The sequence below is a fragment of the Oratosquilla oratoria genome, chromosome 21, assembly GCF_046742065.1.
Source record: "Oratosquilla oratoria isolate Oo_2021 chromosome 21, ASM4674206v1, whole genome shotgun sequence".
Taxonomy (NCBI): Eukaryota; Metazoa; Arthropoda; class Malacostraca; order Stomatopoda; family Squillidae; genus Oratosquilla; species Oratosquilla oratoria.
Window position 1 is genome coordinate 13,854,618 of NC_134797.1, and position 27,348 is coordinate 13,881,965.

At 41.0% G+C, this 27,348-nt stretch overlaps 1 protein-coding gene across 3 annotated transcripts in view; it reads left to right on the forward strand.

The window, feature by feature from the left end:
* The window catches only part of LOC143036706 (carbohydrate sulfotransferase 11-like), a 244,713-nt gene that overhangs the window by 217,249 nt on the left and 116 nt on the right, over positions 1-27,348 (forward strand). The window contains exons 2-6 of one of the 3 annotated variants that reach the window (XM_076204332.1): positions 14,110-14,204; positions 22,540-22,599; positions 22,761-22,847; positions 24,585-24,730; positions 26,166-27,348. The exon at positions 26,166-27,348 is cut by the window's right edge and continues 116 nt beyond it. In XM_076204332.1, the coding sequence (XP_076060447.1) occupies positions 14,110-14,204; positions 22,540-22,599; positions 22,761-22,847; positions 24,585-24,730; positions 26,166-26,828 (1,051 nt within the window). In that variant the 3' untranslated portion in view covers positions 26,829-27,348. The remainder of the gene's footprint in view (positions 1-14,109; positions 14,205-22,539; positions 22,600-22,760; positions 22,848-24,584; positions 24,731-26,165) is intronic. The other 2 variants (XM_076204333.1, XM_076204334.1) reach the window with 2 other exon arrangements.

A 27,348-nucleotide genomic window follows, 5' to 3' on the forward strand; every position in this document is an offset into this window, starting at 1 on the left:
CAAACACAGGCACAAACACGCATACACACACACACACACACACACACACACACACACACACACACACACACACGTACACAGGTTGTTTGTAGTTGTGTGTGGTGTGTGTGGGGGGGCGTCATAGCTGTCGATCACGAGTCTGTCACGTGATCCAAGACCATGATCAATCGCATACACACACACACACACACACACACACACACACACACACACACACACACACACACACACACACACACACACACACACACACACACACACACACACACACACACACTTGCACTAATTTACATATTTACACACTAATACATATGTACACATACGCGCGTATACTTCACCTCTTCAGCTTGGTACCAATACACAAGAATTGATCTGCCTGTTTTCGAAGACTACATATAAATAATTCTTAACAATTATTTTTTTTCTTTCATTCGTGCGTTATCGTCGGGTGCATGTGGACATCAACGCCAAGTTTGATAAAGATCCGTTCCTAGATGGCGACGTAGCTTCAGAACAGGAGCAAATTAGTTCTTCTACAGTATACAAAGTGTGATCTAGACAATGCGATCTTCTGTTATTCAAAGATGTTATCAGCAAAATGTCTGCAACAAGCGAGCGGAAACGGTTATGATAATGACTATACTTGCATTTTTATACACATTCATAACAGTGAATGTGTCAGAATACATGAAAGTTTGGTCGCTCTCTCTCTCTCGCTCTCTCTCGCTCTCTCTCGCTCTCTCTCTCTCTCTCTCTCTCTCTCTCTCTCTCTCGCTATTTTGCTAGCTCTCGCGCGCTCTCTCTCCAGCTCTCTAGCTCTTTCTAGTTCTCTCTCTAGCTCTCTCGTTCTCTCTTGCTCTCTCTCGCTTTCTCTCGCTCTTTCTCTCGCTCTTTCGCTCTCTATCGCTTTTTCCCTATCGTTGTCTCCCCCCGTCTGTCTGTCTGTCTGTGTTTCACTGCCTGTCTGTCTGCCTTCTGTCCGTCTGTGCCTCTGTCTCCTTTGCCTGCCTGGTTACCTTGATATCTGTATGTCAGCGTCTGTGTCTGTGCATATTTCTATATCTGCGCTCGAGCGTGTGTGCGTGCAAGTGTGTGTTGACCTCACTCCACTTACTCTCACACTCTCACTATATCGTTATCTCACTCTCACATTCTCTCTCACTCACTCTCACTTTTATTCTCATGCACTGTTATACTCTCACCCTCACACTCTCACACTACCCCTCACTCACACTCACACTCACTCTCACAACTCGTTCCCAATAGAGCTGGAGTGTCTGTTTCTAGTAATGCGATCCTTTCCAGTCATGAGCAGGACTTTTGCTCAGACCGGTGAGTTGCCAGTCGAACGTGGTACCACTACACCAGCAAAGTGTGTGTGTGTGTGTGTGTGTGTGTGTGTGTGTGTGTGTGTGTGTGTGTGTGTGTGTGTGTGTGTGTGTGTGTGTGTGTGTGTGTGTGTGTGCGTGCGTGTGCGTGCGTGCGCGCGCGCCTGTCGTGTGTTTACTTGTGTCTGCGTGTCTGAGTGCGCGCGTGTGTGTGTGCTTGTATGCACATGCATTGGTTGTAGTTACTCGCTGAAGAATATGTCCACGCCTTAGTGCGTTTTTTTTTTTTTGGGGGGGGGGGGGTTAAGGTGTGTATGAGCGCTTTGCCGCACTTGGGCTCAGACACTTGGCTCCCGCGAGTGTAGGCGGAGCCTGGCGCTCCTGGCACCCACCTGGTGCCATTGATCTGTGAGACACCCGCAGAGGCTGACGCCAAAGTGGTTTCTGACGTCCGTGGGACGCTTGGATATCATGAGAGAAGAACCAGTCACATCCAGGGCTCTGGGCTCCTTCAGGTAAGGAACTTAGAGAGAAAAAAAACAAAACAAAACGAAAGTGAGAGGGAGTATTGGAAAATAGTGCCCTTGATGTGGTTGCTGGCTAATGAACTTCGTAGTATTTCTGGTGTGAGTCCTAGTACGGGCAACTCCTGACTGAAAGATACTGCCCCCATATCGGGTAATAGATTAGGATATTCGACATGGTGGCACACAAAAGATCATAGAAGCTGGAAAATATACGACAAAAAGAAGTGTACTGGAAGGGAGAAAGGGTTTTCTGAATGATAGCCATGTATAAAAAATAATGAAAGATGAAATGGCGTATTAGAGACAGGTAACTAGTGAGGTACCACAGGGTTCTGTATTGGCACCGGTAATGTTCTTAGCTTGTAATAATTATATAAATGGAATGGGGAGCTGCACACAATTTACTGGTGATACCAAAATAACGAAGAGTGAAATGTGAATAGGATTGTAAGTTTCCACGGGAAGATCTAGATATGGCTTATACATAGAAACTAAAGCGAAGATGAAATTCATTACATAGAAATGGAAAATCTTGCAAATAGGCCAATGTTAAGAGAGATCCAAGGATTTATAAAGTGGAAGATGAAAAGATTATAAGGACAAAGAAGAGAAAAGAATTAGGTACACCAATTAAAGAAATTGTCACCAGAAGGTCATAAACAAAATGGGAAAGATGTATGAAATGCTAATGAATAAATGACGCTTAATTTAATGATGAAACAAATTAAAATTATAACGATTCAGATTGGAATACTGTATGTAGTCATGGGTTCACCTCGCAAAAATTGAGCGCGCGCGCGCGCGTGTGTGTGTGTGTGTGTGTGTGTATTCACTTGGTCTTTGGATCACGTGTTGGACTCGTGATCGACAGCTATTTCCCTCCTGGAGGAGAGCTCAGAGCTCGTAGGTCCGATCTATGGGTAATGCTATGACCTTGCACACACACACACACACACCCAACTCCCCGCCCACGAGAGTCAGAGTAACGACCCGAGGCACAGCGATACCGAAATAATTTCGGCCCTGGGCAGGATTCGAACTGGGTGCTGGGAGCATTTCTGCTTCCCAGTTCAGCGCTCTACCAACTATGCCACCGAGTCGGTAAGTGTGTGTGTGTGTGTGTGTGTGTGTGTGTGTGTGTGTGTGTGTGTGTGTGTGTGTAATAACAACAAAGAATATATAGTGCGGCAACCAGATTTATATCATGACTGACAAGTAAGACTTACGAGGGGAATCTAGAAAACTGCAACTTTCACATCAAAGGAGTTAGATAGTATGATGATATTTAGAACAGAAAAATGATGTAGAATAAAGAACAGGTGTATCAGTATTATATGAAAAAAACAGTAAGAGGTCATAGCAAAAAAATCAGAGGAATACATTGAGTGTTTCGAAGCACAGCTTCCCATATTCATGATTTAGTCGAGGGAACAAGTTAGAAAAGGATATAAGCCACGCTAAAAACAAGTTAATTTCAGGCAAACTGAAGATACAGACCGGAGTACAACAGTTAGGCAAATGCAATTATACAAGGATAAATACACACACACACACACACACACACACACACACACACACACACACACACACACACACACACACACACACGCACACACACACACACTTTCGTCGGATGGACGGCGAAGATTGGAGTTCCGAAGAAAAATCAAATTTTACGTGGATCTCAACGTCAAGGAAGTACCTATTGTATTTACATGGAAGGGGAAAGCTCGTGGTGTAGTGGGAAGGTGAGAAAAAAGGAGAAAGGGAGGGATTACTGAGGGAAATGGAAGGAAATGAGGAAGGGGAGGACTTGGTCCAGGAGGCCAGGCGTCTTGTAAACAAGCGGAGGACTGAGGATTTTGGAGAAGGGATTAGCAAAAATGTAAAGATTAGAAATATAGATAAGGGCAGCACAATGGAAGGTGAAGATAATAATTTCCAGGGATTTAATGAAGGGGGGGGGGATACCAACCTTCCCCGATTAGCAATACTAGAGGAAAAACTTGAAAAAATGACCGAACATTGGGAGAGTAGGTTCGGTAACATAGCAAAGATTGCGCAGAGAGTTGAAAAATTGAAAGAACTAGAGAAGGTGAACAAAAGCTTAACTAAAGAAATAGAAGAATTAAAAGACAGTTAAAAGGAGTAAAAGATGAGTGAGGAATTAAAGAGGAATAATAAAGACAATAAAGAGGCCATAGCAAAAGAAGCACAGGGTTGAAAAAAATCCAAGAAAACAGTAAAGTTGTACTTACTGACATAAAACAGCAAATGAAAGAACAAAATGAAGACTCGGTTATTAAAGTGATGAGACAGAAGGAGAACATAGTAAGAGACTTAGCAGATAAAAAGTAATGTATAATTACATTAGGAATGAAAGAGAAGTATAACCTAAATAGAACCAGAAGAATCAAAGAGGAAAAAGAAAAAGTAAGCAGTTTACTAGAATTAGTTCAGGAAGATGAACCTGAAATCATGAAATAAATTGAAGAGATGTATAGACTCGAAAAGTATAGTACAGATAAGATCAAACCAATTAAGATTAAATTCAGGTCACAAACTACAGCAGAGAATATCTTGGCAAAATCAGGGAAACTAGCAGCAAGTGAACAATATAAAAAGGTATGGATAAAAAGAGAAATGAATAAAGAGGAAAGAGAGGAGGAAAAAATTAAAAGACAAGAAGCTAAGGAAAAAAACGAGAACAGAACAAAGACAGAAAAAGAGAAATTCTATTGGAGAGTAGTGAATATGAAAGTGAGGAGATGGGCCATACCGGAGATAAACAAAGGGGAAACAGAAAATACAATGGAAGTAGCAGAAAATTTAGAGTGTCTTACACAAATATAGATGGATTAATAACAGGATTGAATGAACTGAATGATTATCTGAAGGAAAAAGAACCGGACATAATGGGAATTGTAGAGACAAAATTAAAAGGTCCACTACCACCCAACAATGTAGGACATGATGCATGTAATTATTGGATTAGAAACGGAGAGACAAAACAAGGGGGTGGAGTCATGTTCCTGACTAAGAAAGATATAAACGTGAGGAGTGTCACATATGGAAAGAATACAGTAGAGATGATTATGATAGAAGTGGAAGACAGAGGTAAGAAGAGCAGAAAGTTTGTAATAAACTATGTGCCTCCAAAAACAGCCTCGTGGGAAGAGAGTGAACATAAAAGTATGTTAGAAGACACAAGGATAACATTAAATAAGATAATGGAAGATGGAGGAAGAATAGTCATAATGGGTGACTTTAATTGCAAAGAAGTCTGCTGGGAAGAGATGACAGTAAAGGGTGGAGACGACGCATGGGAAAATTTTCTACTCAAAATGATTATTGACCATACAATGACACAATGGATACAAGAGAACACTAGGTATAGAAATGAAGAACCATCGAGACTAGACCTGATAATCACATCTGAACCTAAAATTGTGGAAAAGATTGAATATAAGACACCAATAAGTAAAAGTGAACACATATTGATTAAACTGGAACTAAATGAGGAGAAATACATGAAAAAAATGAACAATATAGAAAAGAAAGAATGATGTATGAAAAAACAAATTTTCATAAAATAAGAGAATTCTTTCAAAAAGAAAACTGGGAAGGAATATACAAAGAAGAAACAACAGTGGAAGAGAAATGGAATATTTTGACAAAAAATTATAAAAAAGGAGAAAAAAGGACAAAAACAAGAAAAAGAATATGTAATGTGCTGGTACAACAAAAGTTGTAGGGAGTTAAAAGACAAAAGAGAGAAAGCTTGGATCAAATTGAAGGAAGACAAAAGACCTGAAAAATGGAAAACATAACTTGTTATACAAATGAATATGTACAAGTGTGCAGAGAGGAAAAGAGAAGATATGAAAAAGATGTCATAGAAAAATGTAAAGGATTACAAAGGCGGAGCATGCCGACAGGAGACCTTTTGATCCATATCTAGGTCGGATGCAAAAAAAAAAAAAAAAAAAAAATCATAATAAATTAAAGCTATAATAATGTAAAAATAACAAATAAAATACATAAATAAATGCATAGGTATAGTTGAATAACAAACAAAAAGGTAAATAGTAAATGATTATAAATTGACATATAACTAATAATAAATGAAAATCAGACAGACAAATTATAACAAAAAAACAAATAATATAACATAAATTATAATCATTACAGCATCTTACTTAGGTATTTATCTAAATGATTCTTAAAGCTTCGAACTGAACTACATTGCACTACCTGTGCAGGAAGTTTATTCCATTCATTAACTACACGGTTGGCAAAGTTGTTTCTACCTACTTCCAAATTGAATCTATTTCCGGACAGTTTGAGACCATTGTTTCTTGTCTGATTCTCATTCAATGTGAAAATTTGGTCACTTTTGATGTTGTCAATTCCCTTTAAAATCTTAAAGACCTGTATCAAGTCACCTCTGAGTCTACGCTTTTTTAGGGAAAACAGATTCATGTGCTTAAGTCGATTTTCGTATGATTTATTTTTGATATTTGGAATCAGTTTTGTGGCTCGCCGTTGTACTTTTTCCAGTCTGTCAATGTCTTTAATGAGATTCGGTGACCATACGGAAACAGCATATTCCAAATGTGGACGAACCAAAACTATTTTACAGATTTGTAAACAGCAAACTGAAAAACAAACAAGATTTAGAGAAATTAAGACAAAGAGTTGAATACACAGAGGAAATAGAAATGGCAGAAATTATGAACAAGCATTTTAAATCAGTGTTTACAAGGGAGAACATACAACCTGGGGAGATCGAATGGAAAGAGAAAGCCCCCCCCTATGAAAGAAATAGAAGTAACAAAGAATGAAATAATGAAACACTTGAGTAATCTTGATGCCAGAAAATCGCATGGACCAGATGAAATAGCAAACTGGATTTTGAACAAATGCAGGAATGAACTGGCAGACATAATACACAGCATAATAAACAGTTCCTTGGAAGGAGGAAAAATTCCAAAAGATTGGAAAAAAGCATATATAGTACCTATATATAAAGGGGGAAATAAAGAAGACCCTACCAACTATAGACCAGTCTCTCTAATAAGTACAATAGCAAAAATTTGTGAAAGAATTGTCAAAAGTAAATGGGTAGAATATTTAGAAGAAAAAAAAAACGTGCTAAATCCAAGGCAATTTGGATTCAGACAAGGACGATCATGCGTCACCAATTTAATGTTTCTATTCAAGGCTAATAGATATAATACAAGAAAGAGATGGATGGGCTGATTGTGCATTTCTAGACCTAAAAAAAACTTTTGACAAAGTACCACATAAGAAGTTGCTTCAGAAATTAGAAACTCAAGGAGGAATACAGGGCAAACTGCTTAAATGGATGGAAGACTTTTTGCAAGAAAGAAAAATGAGAGTAGTGATAAGAGACAAACACTCAAATTAGGATGAAGTAATAAGTGGTGTTCCACAAGGAACAGTTCTGGTCCAAATAATGTTTGCTATATATATTAATGATATGGATGAAGAAATTGAAAGTTATATGAGCTTCTTTGCAGATGATGCAAAACTATTAAAAAAAGTGAACACGGAAGAAGATTGTGAGTCACTACAGAGTGATCTAAATAAAGTATGGGAATGGAGTAGGAAGTGGGAGATGGAGTTCAACACTAAAAAGTGTAGTATAATGGAATTTGGAAAAAGAAAAAACAGAATAACAGGATTATATAAATTGGGAGAAGAGGGAATAAAAAAAGTTGAAAATGAAAAGGACCTGGGAGTCATTGTTATGAATAATATGTCACCTGAGAAACATATAAATAAGATTTTTGGAGAAACTTATAATTTGATAAGAACAATTAGTGGCATTTACATACCTGGACGAAGAAATGGTGAAGAAAATACTAATTTCTGATAAGACCAAGATTGGAATATGCAGCAACGATGTGGTCACCAAGTACAAAAAAAAAATGTATAAAAAAATTGAAAGAATACAAAGAGCAATTACAAAATTGGCACCAACACTCTCAAAACTATCATATGAAGAGAGACTAGCAAAACTTGAGCTACAGACACTAGAACAAAGAAGAGAGATTTGATAGCTATTTACAGAATCATGAAAGGCATAGAAATTATTGATAGGATCTAATAAAGTGGGATGATAAAAATACAAGAGGACACGGAAAGAAAATCAAGAAAGACAGCTATAGAAGGGATCTGAAAAAGAACAGCTTTCCTCACAGAGTAAAAGACAGTTGGAACAAGTTAGATATAAAAGTGGTGTGTGAAAAAACAATACATGAATTTAAAAATAGTTTAGATAAAATGAGATATGAAGACGGGACACCACGAGCATAGCTCCCCTTCCCGTAAAATATAACTAGGTAAAAACACACACACACAAAGGATTTACAAAGTAAGAGCATGCCGACAGGAGACCTTTTGGTCCATAACTGGGTTGGATGCGAAAAAAAATAGAATAATAATAATAATAATAATAATAATAATAGAAAATTAATAGATAAAATACAAACCTATACTAACAGCTTTTTCCCCCTTACAAGGGAGGTAGCCAAAGTCAAAGGCATAAATCCAGCCCCACCCATTTTATCCCCACATATTACACTCCCATTCACCACCCCTCCCTCACTCTTTTCTTTGCTCCTGGATGAAGGGTTATCCCTGCATCTTGCCTACTGCCCCGGGTCAGAAGCAATGTAGCAAGACACAACACATCCACAGCAAGGCCGCTTCATTTAATCAGCGATCCCCCCCCTCCCCCATCTTTCCGTCCTCTCGTGCAGAAAAAGTGAAGACGGGAAGAAATCTCTTCGAGGTGCGTCAAAATATCATTCACATGTAATCTTTATCCCCATCCCCCAACCACTTCCTTCCATCCATCACAGCATCATCCATACAAAACCATTCTCCATTCACCCCATTCTCCCTTCCTCAACAGACGTTCACCTCTTTCCAAATGCACCTTTCCAAATGCCCCTCTTTCCCAAATCCATCCATCTCATCCTTGGTCACCCCCTCATACTCACTCCTTAGACTTCTGCCTTCCACACCTCTTTTACTAAAATGTCTTCACTCATTCTTTCCCTGTGTTTAAACCATCCCAATACTCTTTCAACAACCCTGTCTCCCAACTCGCTTTCCACCCCCGTTCTCCTCACCTCGTTTCACACTCTATCAACCTATTAACTCCTATCATACTTCTCAAGCATTTCATCCCAAACACATTTAATCTCTTCCTCTCTTCCACTCTCGTGTTCCATGTTTCTGTCCCATACAGTGTTGTCGCCACAATCACTCCTTCATACAATCTCCTCTTAGCATCCAAATGACTATTTCTCATTACACTTTTTAATCTCCTAATGCATCTACTTCTCTCAATTTACATTCTACTTACACCTCCACTCCTCCTTTTCCAGCCACATTCGCACCCAAGTATTTAAAGCTATCCACTTCCTCCAGTCTCTCTTCCTTAATACTCGCTTCCATTTTGCTACCATCCTCTCCCCATATACATCTTATCACCTTAATGTTACCCTCCTATATCTTCAATTTCCTTCTTTTGCACATCTTCCCAAATTCTGTCACTTAATCCCTGCTCTGATCCAGGTATAAGCTCAGTGTCGTCAGGAAAATCTGGTTTACCTCCCATTTTTCCTTTTTCTTTAACCATATCCAATCCCCGGCCCAATACCCTTGCGTTTACCTCCCACCCCACCCAACCCCACCCATGTATAAATTGAACAGCCAAGGCGACATAACACACCCCTGGCGAAATCCTATCTTTACCACGAACCACTCGCTCTCTCCATTTCTAATTCTAACACAGGCTCTATACTCTCATAAAAACTCTTCACTGTTTTAGCAGCTTTCCCATATATCTGCAGTACCTTCCACAGTACTTTTCTGTCTACCCTGACATAATCCTTTTCTAAATCCATGAAGGCCCAAAACACATCCTTACCTAATCTTAAAGCTTTCTCGCATATCTGTCTTACCTCAAATTTCTGATCCACGCAACCCCTACCTGTCCTAAACCCACACTGATCCTCATCAATTACTCCCTCAGTTCCTCTCCTAATCCTCTCAATCAAAATTCTTTCATAAGCCTTCCCAACTACACTCAACAAACTGATTCCTCTGAAACTACTAAACTCACATTTCCCCTTTTTCCCTTGTAAAGTGGAACTATACAGGCACTCCTCCAGTTGTTCGGTACTCTACCCTCTTTTAGACAAACATTAAATAACTTCACCAGCCAGTCCACCATCACTGTACCTCCCTTTTTTAGACACTCCGTATGGCGCCCACCGAACCCAGGTGCTTTACCTGTTTTCATCATTTTAAAAACTGCTTTACATCATCTTTATTTCTCCATTTTCCTCATTCATCACTGTCATTTTCTTAGCGATTCTCACTGCAACTACTATTCCCTCCCTATCCTTCACATTTAGCAACTCCCTAAAATACTCTGCCCATCTTCCTCTTACTGCCATCTCTTTTATTTTCATCTCTCCATCTGCACCTTTTCTTTACTTGATTCGCCTCCTCTTACTCCCTCAATTTTTTTTTCCAAAATATCTTTTTATTACTTTCAAAAATTTGTCATACTCTTACCACATTTCACATCTGCTTTCCTCTTTACCTCCTTTATCTCATGCTTTATTCTCTTCTCTTTTCTTTGTACCCGTCATATGATTCTCTCGTCCCATTTTGTAACCAATTTGTAAATGCTTTTTATCTTCTAAAACCTACTTCATTATCCCACCCCTCACTACCCTTCCTTCTATTCCCTCCCGTCCTTTTTGTTCAATACAGCAACTTTGCACACCTTGTCACTCCCTTCTTGAACCATTCCCATTCCTCTTCCATTCCTAGTTCTACTCTATCCTTCACTCCCTCCCACTCCTCTCTTAGCTTCTTTTTAAACTCCTTTTCTTTCTCATTTAAACAGTTTACTCTAAGTACCTCACTATCGTCTGTTCTTTTCCCCTTTCTCCATCTATTCTCCACTCTCAGCCTACTTTCCACCCTTAGAACATGTACATAAAAAAATATTTCAACTTTTCTCCTGGTTACCACCATATAGTCCATTAAAACCCTATCTACCACCCTTCCATCCACCACCCTCTTCCATGTGTACTTATGCTCGACTTCCTAAACCTTGTATTTGCTATAATCAACTCTCTAGATACATCTCCATCATCTCTCCACTGTGATTTTTTCCTTGAAGTCCACACCTCCCAACCACTCCGTTTATTGGTTCATTCCCAACCCTAACATTGAGATCTCCCAATACCACTATACTGATATTTCTATTTAAACCCTCTATGTACTCGTTTAATTTTATCTAAAAAGCTTCCCATTCCTCTACACTCTTCTCACTATTAGGACCATATGCACTTACAAAACCCACATCTCCCTTCTCAGTTTCACCTTCATCCACATTAACCTTGAAGAAACTTCCTTCCACTCCACGCATTTACCTATCTCTTCACTTACTTGCATAGCCAACCCTTCTCTCCCGCATCCTCTCTTCACTTCATACACCCACCTAACCATACTCCCAAACTCAAACTCGTTCCTACCTTTCAACTTAGTTTCACTCGGTGCCAACGCACTGATAAATAATGACAAAAGATAAATGATAAAGGATGATGAATAATTCATAATAATGAATAGTTAATGATAAATAGATAAAATAAGATAAATTATAGGCATTACAGCATATTTCTTAAGTGTTTATCTAAATAAATCTTAAAATTATAAACTGTACTACATTGTTCTACCTCTGCAGGAAGTTTATTACATTCACTTATTACATAGTTGGCGAAGTTGTTTCTGCCCACTTTCAAATTAAATCTACTTCCTGATAGTTTGAGACCATTATTTCTTGTCTTATTTGCATTCAATGTGAAAATTTCGTCTCTTTTGATGTCAGTTCCTTTCAGTCTTAAAAACCTGCATCAAATAACCCCCGAGTCTACACTTTTTTTAGGGAAAATAATTCATAATACATGCACATATGTGGGCGAGCAGACAGATTCAGAGCTGTAATCAATGCTTGTGATATCTTATGTATACAATGCCGACGAATGAAAATCCATGTGAACAAGTTGCATAAACACGGCAAAGGAAACATGGACTGGAAGTGGAGCGTTTATTCCTGACGTTTCGTTTATTGACTTTCTCAAAGGAATGCGACTTGCGACTTGCAAGGTAAGACCACCCGCTTGCGCGGGATCGGTTTTTGTGGGAGGGGAAGAATGTCTGTAAGGAAATGAAAAGATAGTACTGTATAAAAGAGCTTTTTGCCACCGGGCGATTAGGAATATCTATTTCATGGCGTCGTGGCTTTGGAGGTATGGGCAGGAGACTTGGTGATGGAGACTGGGATTGATGTGTAACCGTGAGGTTACGTGGAATATCTATTCTTCTTATCCTCAACCAACAAAGTTAGAAAATGAGTAGGAGGCTTTGTCTTGGGGAAAGACAGAGAAATTGGAAATAATTTTAGTGGTAGGTAAACTGAAACTCGCAAACCACCTTGAGCCGCAAAGTAAGTATATAAACTCTGAACGTCAGGAATAAACGCTTTCCTTTGCCGTGTTTATGCAATGCCGACGACATCAAATATTACCTTCTTTAGACAGAGTGGACATTTGCTCTAGTGTTACTACTGTAGAGAGGTCTCGAGTTTAGGTAGAGGCTGGGCGGGAGTTAACATAGGGATTTTGGATTTTGGGAGGGCTGTTGCTCCCCGTGTTGTTTATTTCTTTTTCACACCGCACTTGGGTGACATTGTTGGGGAAGCAACTCCACAGTTAGGTCAGGTTTAGAGAGGCTATGTATAAGGCATCTTTTTAAGCTCCCTTCATTATGTAAAGTAAGTAAAGCAGGATCGGAGGAGGGATTGAGGAAGTTGGTGGCAGAGTTTGGAAGAGTATGTGATAGAAGAAAGCTAAAGATAAATGTGGGTAAAAGTAAGGTGATGAGATGTACAAGGGGTGAAAGTGGCAGTAGACTGGAAGTGAGCATTAAGGGAGAGCGACTGGAGGAAGTGGATAGTTTTAGATACTTGGGTGCAAATGTGGCAGGGAAAGGTGGAGTGAAAGTGGAGGTAAAATGTAGATTGAGAGAAGCGAGTAAATGCCTTGGTGGATTAAAGAGTGTAATGAGGAATAGACATTTGGGAATGGATGCTAAGAGGAGACTGTATGAAGGAGTAATTGTGCCAACATCACTGTATGTGGCAGAAACATGGAACATAAGAGAGGAAGAGAGAAGGAGTTTGAATGTGTTTGAGATGAGGTGTCTGAGAAGTATGATGGAGGTTACTAGGCTAGATAGAGTGAGAAATGAGGAGGTGAGGAGGAGAACGGGGATGGAAAGGGAGCTGGGAGATAGGGTTGATGAAAGAATATTAGGATGGTTTGGACACATGGAAAGAATGAGTGAAGAAAGACTAGTAAAAGAGGTGTGGAAGGCAGATGTGGAGGTAGTGAACATGAAGGGACGTCCTAGGATGAGGTGGATGGATGGGGTGAAGGGGGCTTTGGGGAAGAGGGGAATGTCTGTTGAGGAAGGACGGGAGAGGACAGAAGACAGGGGTGAATGGAGAGTGGTTGTATATGGATGATGTTGTGATAGCATGAGGTGGAATGGGCGGGTGGATGGTGGGTGAGGTAGTATGTGTGAGCAAAATTTGACGCAGCACGAAGGGATTTCTCCCCGTCCTCTCATTTTATGCAATGGGGGGACGGAGAGGGGGTCGCCGATTTAATGAAGCGGCCTTGCTGTGGATGTGCTGTGTCTTGCGACACTGCTTCTGACCCAGGGCAGTGGACAAGGTGCAGGGATGACCCGTCATTCAGGAGGTGCTAAGATAAGAGGGAGGGTGGAGGGGTGTGGAGTGTATTCAGGAATGGAATGGGTGGGAATGATTTTATGCCTTTTTCTTTTTGGCTACCCCCCTTGTAAGGGGGAAAAAGCCTTGGTATATGTATGTATGTATGTAAGTAAAGCGAATACTGAATAAGCCTTTTTTGCAATTTGAAAAAAAAAATCAATCCCTGTGTGTATATTTACGCGCGCATGCGAGCGTTAAACTATGTTCTGTTAATCTGTTTTACCCTTAAACCACCTCGTTTTATAGAAACTTGTTACCTATAATCTAGGCACTCAGCAGATTATAAACACAATATATACATATATACATATACATATATATAAATTTTATTTCTTTTTTACAGATATTCGTGGAAGAGGTTGCGCCATGTTCTTTTGGTCTTCCTCTTTGTCAGTCTCTCCTGCATATCTTATGCCTTCTTTCAATCACGTCAAGTCTGTAAGTATTCTCATCTTAAAGCCCTTGATTAACAGTATTTCTTGTGGGTTGAGACGGTGTAAACATATGGGAAGAATAAGGTGGCGGTAGTCTCGAAACCTAAGTAGTGACTAAATCTAGAATACAAGGATTTATTTACTTATCTATTTTTATCTGTTTATTTATTCATTTATTTATTCTTTTCATCATCATTTTTGCCCCAGATGTTGATGATCAACACTTATTCAGCGTTGCAGATCTTAATAGTAATTCCGATAGTTTAAGATCATCTACAACTGCAAGTTCTTATTAAGGGTATAACTGCGATGTCCCAGAACAGTATAGATATCCCAAATCTTTGGAACCCTTTCAACTTTAAGTTCTGTTCTCCACTGCATAGTCGTTTTCCAAAGGGTTCGTAGACCGTGCGATGACTTTCCGTAGCAACTCTCGCGAGGCAACTTTAGATTCCTGTGGATACTTAGTTTGGACCACAGTGATTCTAAAACGCCACTGTTCCCACATTCTCAATTGCACGTTGATCATCTACAGCTGATTAGATTCACGAGTGGAAGTCTTAGTTCATACAGTTACCGCTAGGTAGGAACGGCTCGTGTGTCTTCAGCTTTTCCTCAATAATAAAACATATCTGGCAACTCCTAATGTATTTTACGTCTACAAGATGAGGCTATGGATCAACATCTTGGTTAAACTTGACACTCTATCCTCATCTAATACCAAAATTGACTATAATTCCCAAACTCAAATATACTAGTTACTTTTAATCTCTGGCACCAAGGCCTCAATTTTCTTAGCTAGTCCAGTCAGAGAAATCAAGGAAATTAATCTTATCTAAAGAAGTAATTAAATTGCATAATTCTATTCGAATTTTTCTACTTCATCATCGTCAGAATCATTGCTGTATATATTTTCATTACCATCTTGAGTATGATGGGGGTTACTATGCTGGATAGAGTGAGAAATGAGGAGGTGAGGAGGAGAACAGGGGTGGAAAGGGAGTTGGGAGATAGGGTAGATGAAAGAGTATTAGGATGGTTTGGACACATGGGAAGAATGAGTGAAGAAAGACTAGTAAAAGAGGTATGGAAGGCAGATGTGGAGGGAGTGAACATGAAGGGACGTCCTAGGATGAGGTGGATGGATGGGGTGAAGGGGGCTTTGGGGAAGAGGGGAATGTCTGTTGAGGAAGGACGGGAGAGGACAGAAGACAGGGGTGAATGGAGAATGGTTGTAAATGGATGATGATGTGATGCATGAGGTGGAATGGGCGGGGGGATGGAGGGTGAGGTACTATGTGTGAGCAAAATTTGACGCAGCCCGAAGGGATTTCTCCACGTCTTCTCCTTTATGCATGGGGGGACGGAGATGGGGGGGTCACCGATTTAATGAAGCGGCCTTGCTGTGGATGTGCTGTGTCTTGCGACACTGCTTCTGACCCAGGGCATTGGACAAGGTGCAGGGATGACCCGTCATCCAGGAGGTGCTAAGATGAGAGGGAGGGTGGAGGGCTGTGGAGTGTATTCAGGGATGAAATGGGTGGGAATGATTTTATGCCTTTTCCTTTTTTGGCTACCTCCCTTGTAAGGGGGGAAAAGCCTTGGTATATGTATGTATGTATATTGAGAAGAGTTGTTGTTGTCACAATCTTTAAATTGGCAAAGGTCAGTACAGGGCTTTTTATTTCTGCAAGAGAAGTCTGGTCATTGCATGAACACCTCTGACACATAATATCCATCAGAATATCCTCAGATGGAGTTGGAAGATTTAGCATCCACACATAACTGAGCACTGCTCCATCTTCTAATTGTCAACCATGATTTGGAAGATTAGGTGTATTTATATAGTTTTTCAAGCATCTGCAGATAGCAAGCTGATACCATGCTCGTCTAAAATGCTATTTTAGATTATCAGCATTAGGGGGCAGAGCATTGTCAGATTTATTCAACAATTTAAAGACGTTATAATGAACATTTACATTCTGACATTCCGTTTGGCTGTATAGGTAACAGATCCGCGTAGATCAAATAACAAATCCTCTGGAAGATCCCAGTCAGTTACCAGCCTCGGAAAACAATTAACTGCCTTCCCAGAATTTTACCTTAACTGGAGGGGTTTTCAGTTTACCCTTACCTTTAAACGGGCCTTTTCTTCTTCTTTTAGGAATGTCCCCTTTTGAGGCTACAGGTAGTAGGACTCCTAATCCCATCCCCCGTCCCGTTTTTTTTTTTTCGCCTTTTACGACTCAAGTGGAAAGACTTGGTGGTAGCATTCTCTTCCCCCACCACAGGGTCGGCGAAAAAAAGAAATGAATATTCAGCGAAATGGTGCAGGAGAGTAACAAGGGGTTGGGGGACAGCATAACGGAGGGATAGTCGTAGTATAAAAATATCATCATTTCTCTATGAACAGAGTTTTCCTCTATCACAGACAAAATGATGTGTGACTCTGGTCCGTAGGGGCGCCCCATATAGACCCTAAAGTATCAGCTGCATGCTACTTTGCCACAATAACATGCAGCCAATACCCCAGACGGTGCCAAGATAAGAGGGGGGGAAGGAGGGGGAGGGAAGTGGAATATATAGGAAATAGAACGGGTGGGAGAGGTTTCTATACCTTTTTCTTTTTGTCTAACCCCCGTGTAGGGGGAAAAAGCCTTTGGTATATGTATGTATGTTTAAACAGGCTGATGCTGTCACTTCGCCAGAGAAGAACTCGACAATGAGAGGCCCTCCGATCCTTTTCGACGCATGAAAACACTGTTGGCAGATAAATACGACTCCTTTGACAGGGAAGTTTTCAAGCAACTGTTCTACCAACGGCTGCTTCCTGCGACCCAACGCAGCCTTTTCGACGTCAAGGACACCCTTACCGTCGATGAACTTGCCAACCTTGCCGATAAATTTATAGGAATTCTTCCACTAGCACAGTCGTCTGCCGTCTCGACCGTCACTGCACAAGACACCAAGCAACTTGCCGATCTTGTTTCCCAATTTTCTCCAGCAGATGCAGAAACAGCTCGACAACCACTCACGTTCCCGTTCTTTTTCTCGAGACAGTTTCCGGCGAAGATCACGCTCTAGGAACCGTACTTTCCACTCTCCGGTATGTTTCTACCATCAGAAGTTTGGGACTTCCTCCGAAAAGTGTAAAGCACCATGCCTTTAAACCCCAGCAACAAACATTAATGGCGCAAAGTGCTCGTACCTCCTCCGCGCTGCTTCATCTTTACGACCTACTTTCGAACACCAACTTCCTTGCTTTGCATACATCGATGATCCCATTACCATCTCTGACCCAGTGATGCACAAACAACAGCTACGGGAAGTGTATCCTTAACTGGTGCTGAAAGGATACATTTTACAGAAGTCGGGATGGTTAATCCAAACTCGTAGTAAGTTCCTTTCCTTTATTCAAAGGATTCACTTGTTTCACAATACACTGAAATTGACTACATGTCTTTTCTATTTTATACAGTTAATTGTCTCTATCACTAGCCTTTTGCACAATACCTGTCATCGCACCAACTGGTCGTCCTCCCCGGTGCGTCTCAGTTTCGTTCGGCGGAAACGCTAGATATGCAAAATTTCCAGGTGCTAGCAATTGTACTTACACTGTTTTCAATGGGAGTATTCGGCCTCCCACAACCAATATTCTCATACTTAATTACTAATTACATCCCATTTATTTATTATATAATATTTCCAAGGGGGAAAAGCTCGTTGTTATTGGGTTCTGTAATGTTATGAGTTGGTGGTCGACTGCACTTATAAGTGTGCGTTCGTGTGTGTGTGTGTGTTGCCTGGCTGTCGCGATGCTAGAGATTGCTTGGGTCAGCGAGATGTGTGTTGCATTGGACCTCGTGATGTTTAGCTCAGCAATCTCGAGACAGGAAATAGTGTGAGTTTGGGGTGGTTGGGTGAGGATGTAAGTGGGTCATATGACTGGGTGTATGCTCACGTATATATGGGACGTATACAGAAGTTCTAACTCGTCTATAGAAATACGGAGTACAGATCAACATGACAAATCCGTGTTTGGTGTTTCCTCCATCACCTTTCTTGGTCACACTGTCACTTCATACTGAATCGCTCCCCTCCAAGACAAATGTGAGTCTATCCATCGCTTCCCGAAGCCTACCACGCAGCGCCAACTCGAGGAGTTTTTCGGAATGGTAAACTTTTACAACCGTTTCATCCCTCATTGTTCTCTATTGCTCCAACCAATCTAGCCCTGTAAACGTAGTCAATCCATTACCTCAGTTTGGACACCGGAAAAGGAAGACTCCTCTACGACAGCTAAAGAAGCCCTCACTGACGTTTCACCGCTCTGTTTCCCAGACCCGGACGCCGACATTTCAATCACTACAGATGTTTCCGGCATTGGCATTGGTGCAGTCCATCAGCAGCACGTCCAAGGTGATTGAAAACCCTTCACTTTAAGAAATTTAGCAAAAAGGAATACAAATACAACGCCTATGATAAAGAACTCCTAGCGATCTACAAAGCGATCAATCATTTTCGATACTTTGTGGAAGGTCGTAAATTTCACACTTACACCGACCACAAGCCCCTCACTATCACGTTTCTCAACAACAAATCCTCCTGCTCCCCTGGATAACTGTGTCACACTGACTTCATTCCACAGTTCACCACAGACCTCCGCCATATCAAAGGTGCCGACAATTCCCCAGCGGATGCCCGTTCTCGCAACATATCTGCAGTCACATCCTCCCTTATCGACTATGCTGCCATTGCTGCCGACCATACAGCCGACCCAGGACTGCAAGGATTATTGAGCAACCCTGCGCTCCAGTTTAAGAAGATCCTACTCCCAGGCACGGATGTGCACATCTACGCTGATGTTTCTATTGAAACCAGCCGTCCCTTTCTTCCAAAGAATTATCGCCTGCCAGTCTTCCATAAACTGTACAACTTTTCTCACCCTAGCATCCGAGCAACCCAGATGATGTCATTACGTTTCATCTGGCCTAACATCAATAAAAATCTCAGGCAGTGGGCATGCACATGTATACAGTGTCAACGTTCGAAGGTATTATGTCACACGCGTTCTCCAGCTGCAACCTTCACTCCAGTCTCTTCAAGATTTGAACATGTGCAAATTGATCTTGTTAGTCTAGTGCCCTTCTCTAACGGTTACCGTTACTTACCTGCGTCGACCGTTTCATCCGTTGGCCTGAAGTTGCCCCCTTGGCTGACATCAGCACCTGGATCTCCAGATTCGGTGTTCCGACCGTGGCGCCCAGTTTGAGTCCAATGTGTGGAACAAATTGATGAAAATTCTAGGCATCCGGCGCATCAGAATTAAAAGTTACCACCCGCAAGCTAATGGTACTGTAGAACAATTTAATTGTCAACTGAAATCTTCCCTAGCCTCAGTCCAACTAGACGACTGGTCGCAAGCCCTTCCTCTTGACCTTCTGGGTATAAGTACGTCCTTCAAATAAGACTTGCAACATTCTTCTGCCAAACTCGTCCATGGAACTACCCTCAAGCTACCTGGTCAACTCTTGGCCCTGCCCCTGACTCTACTTCATGTCATCTTCAGGACAACACTGCAAAACTGACAGATCATGTACGTTCTCTTCAACCGATGCAGCCTCGTACGCCATCCTTCAAGACTTTTGTTGGTCAAGACCACGACACCTGCGCACATGTGTTCATTAGAAGTGACGCCGTGAAGAAACCACTTAAACTTTAACTAGGAAAACGATTACCATAGAGAAGAACGGTATGCCGGAATTCGTCAACATCGATCGTGTCAAGCCGGCCTATCTGCTCCGTGAGGACACGACCATACCTTACACCAAAGTCGCAGATACTTCATTTGCCACCAAGGCTCACGTTCGGAAAATTTTGTTCCTCCTACCTCGTCACTAGGGGGTGAATAATGTAGCCTTAACCATCATTCTCTCTAAAATACTCGTACTAGAGTCGTTTTCTTTATTGTTAGTATTGTCACCTCCTTGCTAGAATTTTGATTACAGAAATATGGCCATATAACCATTATTAATATTTTGGGAGGTACTGCAGATATATGGGATAGGAGGAAAGCTGTTAAGAGCAGTCAAGAGTTTTTATGAGAGTAGTAGAGCTTGCGTTAGGATTAGAAATGGAGAGAGTGAATGGTTTGAGGTAAAGGTGGGACTTCGTTAGGGATGTGTTATGTCACCCTGGCTGTTCAATATTTACATGGATGGGGTGGTGCGAGAGGTGAATGCAAGGGTAGTGGGTCAGGGGTTGGAGATGATTAAAGAAAATGGAGAAAAGTGGGAGGTGAGCCAGCTGCTGTTTGCGGACGACACTGAGCTTGTAGCAGGATCAGAGGAGGGATTGAGGAAGTTAGTGACAGAGTTTGAGAAGGTGTGTGAAAGAAGGAAGCTGAAGATAAATGTGGGCAAAAGTAAGGTGATGAGATGTACAAGGGGAGAGAGTGACAGTAGGCTGGAAGTGAGCATTAAGGGTGAGAAACTGGAGGAAGTGGATAGTTTTAGATACTTGGGTGCGAATGTGGCAGGAAAGGGAGGAGTGGGGGTGGAGGGAGAATGTAGATTGAGAGAAGCGAGTAAATGCCTTGGTGGTTTAAAAAGTGTAATGAGAAATAGACATCTGGGAATGGATGCTAAGAGGAAGTTATATGAAGGAATGATTGTGCCAACAGCAATGTACGGGGCAGAAACATGGAACATGAGAGAGGAAGAGAGAAGGAGTTTGAATGTGTTTGAGATGAGGTGTCTGAGAAGTATGATAGGGGTTACTAGGCTAGATAGAGTGAGAAATGAGGAGGTGAGGAGGAGAACAGGGGTGGAAAGGGAACTGGGAGATAGGGTTGATGAAAGAGTATTAGGATGGTTTGGACACATGGAAAGAATGAGTGAAGAAAGATTAGTAAAAGAAGTGTGGAAGGCGGAGGTGGAAGGAGTGAATATGAGGGGGCGTCCCAGGATGAGATGGATGGATGGGGGTGAAAGGGGCTTTACAAAAGAGAGGAATGTCTGTGGAGGAAGGACGGAAGAGGACAGAGGATAGGGGTGAATGGAGAGGGGTTGTGTATAGATGAGGCTGTGATGCATGAGGGGGAGTGGGTGGGGGATGGGGGGTGAGGAAGTATGTATAAAAAAAATTTGACGCAGCCCGAAGGGATTTCTCCCCGTCTTCTCCTTTTCTGCATGAGGGGGGGTCGCCGATTTAATGAAGCGGCCTTGCTGTGGATGTGCTGTGTCTTGCGACACTGCTTCTGACCCAGGGCAGTGGACAGGATGCAGGGTTGACCCGTCATCCGGGAGGTGCCAAGATAGGAGGGAGGGAGGAGGGTGGAGGGGAGTGGAGTATATGGGAAATGAAATGGGTGCGAGTGATTTCTATGCCTTTTTCTTTTTGGCTACCCCCCCGTGTAAGGGGGAAAAAGCCTTTGGTATATGTATGTAATACTGTGTTATGTCTCATATATGTAAATGGTTATAAATATTAGCACTATTATTCTGTAAAGTGTAAATCACATCTTGTAAGCCTATTCATTTGTGGTGCTATAAAGTATGTTGTTATATATCCTTGCATCAAAATTACGCTCCCCAAGTGAGCGGGCTCATTTGGTACACTTCACATTGTTTTCTAAATAGATAGTTCCGAGAAAACTGAATTTTCAATCATTCCTTTCTCTCACTAAAGAAGCTCTTTGGCACTTGGCAACCTAGTAGTAACCAAAACAATGGTTACTACAGGCTAGCTAGAAAGATTGAGGCCCTGGTGGCAGAGATTAAATTCAACGAATGTACTTGAGTTAGGAGAATTCTTGTCAATTTTGGTAATAGATGAGGATAGATGTCAAGTTCAACCAGGATATCAATACATTGCCTCATCTTGTAGGCGTAAAAAAACACTTGGAGTTGCCAGATCTGTTTTATTGTTTAAGAAAAATTGAAAATATCCGAGTCGTAGCCACCTAGCGTCTACTGTGTGAACTAAAATCTCCACTCATAAATTTAATTAGCTGTAGCTAATTAGAGGGAAAGTGAAAATGTGGGAACATTGGTGTTTTAGCATCGCTGTGGTCCAAAGTAAGTGCCCATAAGAATTTATAGTTGCCTTGCGAAATTTGCAAAGGAATTTCTTATAAAGCGATTGCATAGATTTTGACCCATGGCCTATAGCCTTAGCAAACTCGGTCAAGGCCGTCAACGTGTTGAAACGTAAGAACTCTTTCACGTTCAGGGTTTTTCAAAAGCCACCTATTTTCAGGATTTACCAGTAATTTTTAATGCGTTTTTATCATGTGTATAATTGAGCAAGGGTTAATGGGATATAATATCTTCCCCCAGACACGGTTGAGGTTACGCCAGAAGATAGTCTACACATCTACCAGCAGGAAAACGAGGATGGTAATACTATAAACTTTTGCAAACCTGTAAGACTTTAGTTATCATTGTCGCAATTAATCTTGAGATTTTAAAAACTTATCCAAGCTAAGAACATATTCTCGTATGCTGTTGCTACCACACCTTGCATCTCCTTTAGCTTGATATTGTAGCCCTTTTTTTAGCTTTAATGACACCCCTACGGACCGCAGACACGGTTGATGTTACGCCAGAAGATAGTCTACACATCTACCAGCAGGAAAACGATGATGGTAATACTATAAACTTTTGCAAACCTGTAAGACTTTAGTTATCATTGTCGCAATTAATCTTGGGATTTTAAAAACTTATCCCCTTTACTACTATGACTCCAGTTCATCGGCTCCATATTGCCCCCAAGGATAGAAGCGCTGATTATCAAATACTGTTGATGTAGTTGTTGTTGCTGCTCTTGTTGTTGAAACCTACAGCAACCTCTTTGTTCCATAGCCCCGTTCTCGTATTCAATCTCGGCGTAATATTGTCCTCGAGGGAGGAAGCGCTGGTGAATAATTGGTGACGAAATACAAAGATAGTTGTTGCTGTTGATGTTTCCTCTTGACGCTGGTGCTACTGTTGATAGTGTTTAAGGACACGGGCCTGTAATTTAGGGATTCCTCCTAGATTCTTCATTCTGTAAATTGGAACTACATTCGCCATTTTCTAATCTCTCGGCACTTTTCCTTCATATAAATAAAAAATATTACCTGGTGAATCTTAACCACATGTTTTCCTTCTCACAGCAGTCTTGTACTTGCACTTTCACTCTTTCTTTTTAATCTTTTGTTGTTATAGATTTTCCCACCCATTCAAAAAAAGGCAAAAGAGCTAAAACAGTACAAGAATGAAATACCAGCAGTGGGCCGCTCTAGAAGAAAAAACTAAAAGTATGTAGATTCAAAGTCAAGATTTTATTTAGGAAAAAATGTCTCTATATTACTTTTCTGAAAGTCATAGATAGGTCTGATTAGTCTTGAACCAATTAGTTCATAAGATCACCCTTAAAAGAAATTTTAATAGAAGGCAGTGGTGGAAAGAACAGAACCGGAATGGTCCAAACTAATTTTTAGTGAAAGCTTCAGCAAAGAGTTAAACATTTTCATAAAGGAATCTGCAACATCGCTACGAAAGAAATGAGATATGAAGAAAGATGGGATTTTTTGAGGGGGAGGGAGCTTATTAGCTAGGTGCCAGAAATCGTGTGAAGAATGGGAATTGGCAAAATTCTGGAACTCGTGATAAAGTATTTCGTTTGGCGGTTGATAGTTTGCGAAATTCCGGGTCGAAGTAAATGCTTTGATTTTCAACTTAAAAGGTAAGATATAGTTTTAAGCTTTTCATAGTACATCGGCACTATGCAACACATCTAGAAAAAAATCGCACCCAAATCACAAAACAAACTCTTACAGACCACCAAACTCAATACTCCACCAAACCGTCCTCCTCCCCACCCAACATCAGTCCCAAAGGGAAAATATTCTTCTCAATAGGAATATATAATATATATATATATATATATATATATATATATATATATATATATATATATATACACGCACACGCACACACACGCGCACACCCACACACACACACACACACACACACACACACACACACACACACACACACACAGATATGAAGACGGGACACCACGAGCATAGCTCCCCTTCCCGTAAAATACAACTAGGTAAATACATATATGGCCATAATAATCAGACCTTCCCCTGTTTTCGTTTGGCTCCGTGTATACAAAGGATTCAGTCCCCCTTGTATGTTGTAGATAAGCCAAAGCCTACTTTCGTCACGAGTCATATTGATAGAAAAAATCGAAAGATAGAGTACCTAGGTCCCTTGCTGTTCCTTGTTTAATCGTCATATATAAAAATTGTTGGATATTCTTGTGGTGACCCATTACAAGAACAAGGGGAAATTTTGAAATGCCCTAATGTGGGACACTTCCGCCCCTGCAGAGCCCAAAAGACGTAGCGATGAGCTGAGGACAGCAATGAAGAGGACCTGTACCCTTCTGAACATCAGTATACCCATTAATAACTATCATCTCGACCACATCCATATCGACGTCAACAACAAAGTGTTGTATTGTTACGTTCCGAAGGTATGATTCGTTTTCATGAACCCATTCGTTGGTGTAGTGTACGAAATGTGTCACAGTGTGTTTGTTTATAGCTTTCACCATTCGGTTCATTTTCCTTGTATTAATAAGGACACAGAAGCTTTATATCTTGAGTAAATATGTTACCATTATATTTCAACTATTTGTGGGGCCCTTGAAATGTTCCTTCATCTCGACTACTTTTATGTAAAAGAAAGAAAAGCCATACCCCAACAAAAAGTATCACAATTTGTACCTACTATGTTGATGGAGGGGGAGGAATTGTTCAAGATAAATAGGTGCAAGCTTCCAGAGCATTCAAACATGATTTATGATAGAATAACCAAAGATAGACTAGAAATGAAGGTAGGTGAGGAGCAGGGAAGTTGAGAAAAATAAACGAGAGATTACGATTTGTATTCAGTCTCAAAGGAGTACATGACATTCATGACAGCATAAGCGGGGCAGTGGACAGGATGCAGGGATGACCCGTCATCCAGGAGGTGCCAAGATAAGAGGGAGGGAGGATGGTGGAGGGGAGTGGAATATATATGAAATGGAATGAATGGGAGTGGTTTCTATGCCTTTTTCTTTTTGGCTACCCACCATGTGGGGGGAAAAAGCCTTTGGTATATGTATGTATAAGCGGGGCAGCAGTTTGTTAGATGTTGGAAACGTAAGATGCTAGGGAGAAGCTAATGAGGGCTATGAAGGACATTGTTTAAGGAGGAAGAATTTTGTGTGCGAATAAGACGGAAATGATCAAAGCTGAGGTTGGCTCCAGGCTGGGATGTGTAATGTTACCATAATTGTATGATACACGGATAGATTTGAGTGACCAGCGACGGATACCTGCAAGATGGGTACCAGAAAAACAATTTCTCTAACGCCCAGCTTCGAATCCCGTCAACATCCTCATCCTCATTTGGAGATGCAGCGCACATGGACTGACCGTGTCAAAGATCTCTATCAACTTTAACTCTATTTCTTTCAGCGTTTCATATAGAACCGACAATCTGCGACTGTTATCCTCCTAGCATTGTAAACTGATAACATAGAAAGTGTCCCACACTAATGCAAAACATATAGTAGTCTAATATTTCTTCCTAAAATAGCTATGCGATATTTCAAAAACAGCGGTCACCAACCGTAGGGCTGCGAATATTTAGTCCATGAAAATTCAAGATACAGTTATCATGTCGTAAATTCATGAAACAAATGAAAATGTCAATGTATTAGAAGGTTATTTTATGGGAAGATGAACTACGTTCAGGAAGAAATACTTTGTTTTTGTGAAGGTCATACAGGTGGGTGAAAGAGCTTCAGGGTCATAAAAAAAGGATGGAGATCTCTAAGAAGGAAAGCTTCAATACAATATGGTTAGCAATTTAAATCAATTATTTTTTTCATCACCACAAACTCTCTCTCCCTTCACCAGGTAGCCTGTACGAGTTGGAAACGAATCTGGATGAAGCTGACAGGGGTAGTTGAACCTACCACGAACATCAGCACCATCGATAGGTTCAGAGTCCATAGTTCCTTACCCACTCTACTCTCCCCCAAGTACAAGAACTCTGTCAAGGACATCTTGACGACTTACAAGAAGTTCATGTTCACGAGGCACCCTTTCGACCGAGTACTGTCCGCCTTCAAGGACAAGTTGGAAAGCGAAGACAAAAAGAGTAGCTACAGTTTCCACTATCATGTCGGGCAGAAGATCGAGATGAAGTACCGAGGTCACACGAAGGCAGGAGGACACAATGTGACCTTCTCCGAATTCATCAGATTCATATCAGAGCCTGGTCATGGATCTGTTGAACAGAGGAATGAGCACTGGCTGCCAGTACTCCAGATCTGCAATCCATGTAGCATAGATTATGACTTTATTGGTAAATATGATAACCTTAAGGAAGACGCGGAGTATGTTCTTAAGTGGTTAGGGGTCAGCAATCTCGTTGGAGAATTTCCGTCCTCAGATAGACCCTTCCATGCTCGTCGTTACGAGAAAGGGTACTTTGATCAGCTAAGCTATGACGAGAGGGTGGCATTCTTTTCCAAATATTTAACAGATTTTCTCGCCTTTGGTTACGATTTCTTGTGATGGTAATGCCACCATCATTAGAAAACCGAATGACGTACATAGAAAAAAGGGTATGTGATCAAATGATTATTGTCCATAGTATTTGGTAGATTTTCTGCCCGAACCTATCAGTAGAACATTGAATGACATGTATGCATATACGAAAGTCTCTTTCTTGTCAGGAAGTGGGAGTTTCCCGAGTCAAAATACACACTTGTCAGAAACAAATCAAAAGAGTCCGAATATATAAATCAGCAGATCAGGGACGAAAGGTCGCCACAGTGCTTCGGTCAAAATCAATGCAACGAGACACAACATTTCTACCACAAGGTCAAATCACCGAGGCTCGCATGCCTCGAATACTTTACTGTATGACAACTTTCATCTTCATCTACTAAATATATTATGAAGCACACACAAACAAATTCATCCGCCTGTTCAATTCCATTGTCCATTCATAATCTCCATTAATTCAATCTTTTATTTTCCAAAACCACTCCCTTTTAGAAACAAACACTAAGTACACTAATAACCAAAAGTT